Consider the following 6,000-nt stretch of genomic DNA (forward strand, 5'->3'; position numbering starts at 1 on the left):
TAACGACGCGAATCGAATCCGGAAATGTATTTCAGCGATTCTCCGATTACGCGCGATTATTGAAAATTGTAGCTCGATGCCGACGATGGCTTAAAACTAACTCGTATAAGGGAGAATTGTCGACGGCGGAAATAACAGAAACGGAACGACGCGTTTTTAAAGATCGTACAAGGCGAACAATTTCACGCTGAAAGGGAAAGAGTAGATACAGCGGGGGGGAGTCAAGAGCACAAGACTAGCCGCGTTAGATCCGATCCTCGACGAAGAAGGCTCGAGTGGGGGGCCGACTTCGAAACGCGAATTTAAGTTTCTATGAGAGATGTCCGATATTATTGCCCTCACATCATCACGTCACTGATCTCCTTATCCGAAAATTCCACGAACAAAATTCTCACGCTGGCATACAGACTACCCTCTATGCTCTTCGACAACGGTTTTGGCTTCTCGACGGTAAGAATCAAGTGCGAAGAATCGTACGTCATTGCGTGCGTTGCATTCCATTCCGTGCATCCGGCATCCGATATAAAATGGGGGATTTACCAGGCTCTCGAGTGCAGGAAACCACTGCATTCTCCCATGTCGGAGTAGATTTTTTTCGGGCCGATCTACGCGAAGGAAAAGAAATACCGTAATAAGGGTCGCGTTAAAATATACGGGTGTATCTTCATTTGTATGACTATAAAGACGGTACACATTGAATTAGTCAGCGATCTGACTACGGATGCTTTCTTGGCCGCGTTCAGGCGATTTGTGGGTCGAAGAGCTGTTCCAAATCACGTTTATTCTGATAACGGAACCAACTTCGTCGGGGCTAATAACCAGTTAAGGGAACTATACGCCCTGATGGAATCGAACGAATATAAAACTAAGGTCCGTGATTTCGCGATAGATCATAGGATATCGTGGCAATTCAATCCACCCCTCTCACCTTACTTTGGCGGTTTATGGGAAGCAGCGGTCAAATCTTTCAAACATCACTTTAAACGGGTCGTCGGTGAACTTCTCTTCACGTATGAAGAACTAACTACCTTCGCGATCGAAATCGAAGCTATTTAAATTCACGCCCATTATGCCCCATCTCGTCAGATCCGAATGACGTGACAGCACTAACACCCGCACATTTTTTAGTTGGAAGACCTATTACGACATTACCGGAGGAAGATTATGTTCAAACTCCAGCCAATCGACTGTCCTCCTGGAAACATATCACGAAAGTGCGACAAGATTTCTGGCGACGCTGGCATATTGAGTATCTACGAGAACTGCAGAAACGACAAAGGTGGATACAACCCAAGCAGAAAATCGAAAAGGATACCGTCGTCGTTCTCATCGACAAGAATCAACCTTGTATGAGATGGCCGTTAGGCCGGATCGTGAACATACATCCAGGAGAAGACGATGTAGTACGAGTGGTCACCGTAAAGACGGTCAACGGAATTGTCAAGCACAATGTAACAACTATTTGTTCATTGTTAAATCATTGTCTTTAAGACCCAACGGTTCCCTTGTACGTACAAGAAAGTCGCCTGGCCAGCGATAATTCGAGAATGCTGACTAAGTCAGCAAAAATACGCTGAGCGATTCAGCGAATACGTCTAGCGTTATATCATACACAATCGAATGAACATGTTCAATAACTTATACAACTAGCGATGTACTTAACTGATTCAATGACCTAGGTCGAAAGTATTGTAAATCGATGATAATCAGCGCACAACACAACACATGTATTAAGAATATCATTGATCGTTACACTCTCAACGGGGGGAGTATGTACGATCCAAAAGGATCATACGGTAATTAGCAGTATTCAAATTTCGCGCGCATCCACCTCCATCGATTAAAGGTCTAGATCGATACTCATATTGAGCATCGATCAACTACTAGTAACTACCGAAGCGCCCCTCTAGTCACCCCCACCTCTCGCCACCCCACTTCTTACACCCAGTCCGTACGCCCTGTGGGGCCAGTACAAAAGGACATTCTTGTAGTCCATTATAGAAAGCCTGTGAATACATATCGAAATCAAAGGAGTTAAGTTAAGTTAGTTAAGGAACGTAAGCGAAGCGAACGAGAGGTGAGATCTTTCCATTATATACATTTTATATCGACGGTATTTTCCCGCGTGGTAATACCACGTGGTGGACTCTCATTTTTATAATTAAACAACATCCAGGGTTTTTATGCCGCAAGGCTTTTCCCTGACGAGCCAATAAAAAAAGGCATTGTTTCTTCGTTTGGCTCAACCACGTGTTTTATTTTACACCTCAATCTAATCCTTTATTCTCCACTTCATAGCATATAAGTAATGATCAGAGGAATTTTCATTGAAGAATCTTTTGGTCAGAACACTGCTCTTAAGCTATGTATGTTTGATACTGGATTGATGCCCGCATGTTTAAGTTCTTCGAGTAACACTGAATTCGGAATGACCGGATTAACGTTAGATATTACTACTCTTTTATTTTTTTCAATTAACGGTCTTACTTTTAATTTCATTTTTTTAACTTGCACAGTTTTTTTTAAAGAGTATCAACTAAAGCTTCACTGGATAAAAATATACATACACGAGCGTCAGATATTTTAGAAATGTAGCGTATTTCCAGAGGATTTATAATATTCTCTAAACTGTTACGTCTCGAAAAGAGATTTCACGAGTGGCCGTTGTCACCAGTTCTTACTTGAAGAGTAAGAACGAATTTAGAGATTTCTCAACCGGTCACGACCTAGAAGTCGTTTACTCGGATAAGAGAAAGAAAGTCAATGCCTGTTTTTGGGTCAGCCTGCTTATCCAGTACTTTACCCGGGATAGGCTCTACTTGCGGATACCGGAGCGTCGGACGTCAATATGTCAAAGAAAACTCAACCCTAGATGTTAACCAAATCTTCAATTCTTACCTGGTTTCCGGTGCTGGCCAATGGGAGATGCAATCCAAATATGCTGACTGAAATTGGCGTTTGAAGGAAGGGTGCAGTTGTTAAATCACAATCACAATGTAGAATAACAATATAGTATATTTTAAAATTTAAATTTAGATTTAAATTGTTACACAATAAACACCCTGTTGCACACACACACACACTTATTAATGAACAATGTTAACGGAATATTAATTTGGTAACAAATAAAGGACTTAGGCTTGCAAAGATTTATGATAACAATAATAACTAAGAATAAAATGTTCGAAGACAATGACTAAGTTCTATTAAACAAGAGACAGAGAACTTAGTAACAAAATTTAAATGAACTGATTGTAAATCAGGCTAAGTCAAAATACCAAGTTAATATTCATAAACCGTTGATAATCGAAACAGGTCACACACGATATTTAACAAACACAAGATTTGGATACACGCAGTAGTAGATTATTATAATAACACTTAAAATCAAATCTAGACGAATATTAGACAAACTTAAGACACGTACTCAATAATTATATAAGATGGACTTTGTAAGTACACTTGGAGTACAAGAACAAAACTTAAGACAAATTTTTGTCACGTACTAAATGATTATATAAGATGGACTTATAAATGGACTTAGAAAATTATTACAAAACTAGAAAAATCTTAGGAAAATCTTAGACACGTACTCAATTACTGTATATGGTGGACTGACTTCATGGACGAACGTAGCATCGCAAGAAGCGTCCGTTTCGGAAGAGTGGGAGTACCTCCCACTTACGCAAAAATGCTTCCTCCACTACTGACTTCCACACCGTGAGACCCAAGTCAAGGAGAAGAATTCGCTGACAAAAATATTAGTTACTATCAAGCGCGAATTCTTCGAAGAGAAATAGGTATTACTTACATTGGAATTTTATCAAGCGCGAATTCTTCGAAGAGAAATAAGTATTACTTACATTGGAATTTTATCAAGCGCGAATTCTCCGAAGAAAGATAAGTGTCAGTTACATTGGAATGTTATCAAGCGCGAGCTCCTGGGACTGCGCCGTCAGCAAAAATGCACGTGCAGACAGAATATGAGTAACGAATATAATATAATAAAGTATGAATATTTTATGCACATTGAAATAATAATTTAAAAACAATCATTCCATTATAACGTCGACCGATAAGTCAGTACTGGAAGAACGCAATGTCGGTATTACCGACATTTACTTATCGACTAAACTAGTTACCGACCGACACTGTCGGTAATGCAGATTTCTCTATGAACGACAATGGATTCTCAATACTCCAATTTATCCACTCTACAAAATACAATTTATCGATGGTCGTTCATAGGAAATACAGAATTATCTTTACATAGTATAATAACAATATGGAAAAGAAAAGCATAATTACCAAATATTTAAGTATATATATAGCGTGAAAATAAGGTACATTAGCGCGAACGAAAATGATCTATTATAATTGATCTAATAACTAATGTACATACAAAGTATCGAATTTATATACTAAAACAAACAGTATGAGATATATGATATATATATAAAAAGAAAAATTTTTCTCGCAAGGTTTACATAGTACTTATAGAACTATTTTCACGCAAAATTATACAAACTAAAGTTTAACAAATTACTTTTACGCAAAAGTTAAACAGACTAATAATATTCAAATACCACAGAGTTTACCAAATTTAAAACTTTTGGGTGTTGTGCACGAAATTCGAACTTAGACGTCACTGGACGTGACACCTCCCCCCTTAAGAAGAAGAACCATGGGATTTACTCCCGTGGTTTTCGCAACGAACGAAATTTCTGAGTGATTTCGTCATCCATATGAAATTGAACCCGCTTACCAGGTGTATTTTCTGTCTGGCAGCCTCTCGAATCCAAGGTAGGTTGGGTGGCCCCGGAGTCACTGCTCGAAGGTTCTGGTGTCTCCGTGCGCACCGACTGAAGTTCAATTCCATTGTCCGAATTTTGAGTAGGCCGGGCGTCCTTCCCGCGCCCCAAATGGAGGAGTAGGCTCGTGATTGAGCCCCAAACTGCACCCAACATATGTAAACTCCAACCATAAACTGTATGCAGGGCGTACCCTCGAAGAACAGAGTCTATGATCAATTTCACTACTTTAAAAATAAGCACAATTCCAAGAATAGCAGAACTGACTGTTCCGAATTTCAAAAGACCATTCCAAAGCTTAGAGGTCACACTTTCTGCCAATTCACTAACACCTTTTTCACCCACAAAATCCACAAGATTTAACGTGTCAACTTTCACTTTATGTCCAGCTGCTCCTCTCGCGATAGTGTTCAAAATAGACGGTTGCTCAACAGGAACATTACATGGTCCCGGAGATCGTCCAAATCCGCCTGTGTATAAATCCCGCTAGTCGCGAGCGATCCCGCATCGATGTATCTCCAGGCCACATCCGTGTCTGGCAGTAGAACTTGAGGATCCTTTACGTATGTTGGCTTTGGTAGCAGCTGATACCAGGTTCCCTCGATCAAATATTCCTGTGGCAGTAGTGCGCTGCACGGTACTTCAGTACCTTTTCTAACTAAAATTCTCGACTTTGGTTTTAAATAAACACTTAAATTTTGATATATCACGGGAAGTTCTCTATAACATAATTCCGAATGTCTTATCTTCACTGGGATAGGGGTGCACTTGACAATATGCGCGACTTCACCGGCCACCACCGCCATGTACCCCCGGCCTCTTCATGACCGTGTACGCAAAAACATCTGGGAGAATGTTCGCAAATGCCAACGCGCTTCGAATAACCTGTTGTTCTAGGTTGCACTTCTGTTGTAAGATGTTTATATAGAGAGACTCCAGCTGGTCACGGTGGTGCTTCTCAACGTATACGAACTTTGAATTTATATAGGCAAACAAATCCATATTTTCGGGTGTTATTTTTGCCTTTGACGTAAACGTATGACCACTTGTTGTTTCCAGGATAAAAAGTTTGGGATGTTCAGTAGTGACCAGAGTATACCCGCAAATGTGGAGCTCGTTTTTACCCATCAACGCGAAGGCAGTGTCTCCCTCCGTCACCGAGTACATCGTTGTAATATGTGAGATTGCG

At 40.2% G+C, this 6,000-nt stretch overlaps 1 protein-coding gene across 1 annotated transcript; it reads left to right on the forward strand.

Moving 5' to 3' along the window:
- The first annotated feature begins 527 nt into the window (after positions 1-527).
- On the forward strand, positions 528-1,490 carry LOC149031004 (uncharacterized). Its single transcript, XM_089177050.1, has 3 exons — positions 528-584; positions 685-994; positions 1,087-1,490. Exons 1-3 carry the CDS (start codon positions 528-530, stop codon positions 1,488-1,490), a joined length of 771 nt encoding a protein of 256 aa, XP_089033176.1.
- The last annotated feature ends 4,510 nt before the right edge of the window (positions 1,491-6,000 follow it).

Source organism: Polistes dominula, unplaced genomic scaffold, assembly GCF_049000335.1.
Source record: "Polistes dominula isolate Pdom_NZ unplaced genomic scaffold, Pdom_raw_medaka contig_332, whole genome shotgun sequence".
Classification (NCBI taxonomy): Eukaryota; Metazoa; Arthropoda; class Insecta; order Hymenoptera; family Vespidae; genus Polistes; species Polistes dominula.

Bases quoted from the DNA above. Each gene is read 5' to 3' on its own strand.
- LOC149031004 (XM_089177050.1), top strand. From the start codon at position 528: ATGGGGGATTTACCAGGCTCTCGAGTGCAGGAAACCACTGCATTCTCC. The intron at 585-684 runs GTAGATTTTTTT...ATGACTATAAAG, and splicing joins CTGCATTCTCCCATGTCGGA to ACGGTACACATTGAATTAGT. The intron at 995-1,086 runs GTGAACTTCTCT...CCATCTCGTCAG, and splicing joins TCACTTTAAACGGGTCGTCG to ATCCGAATGACGTGACAGCA.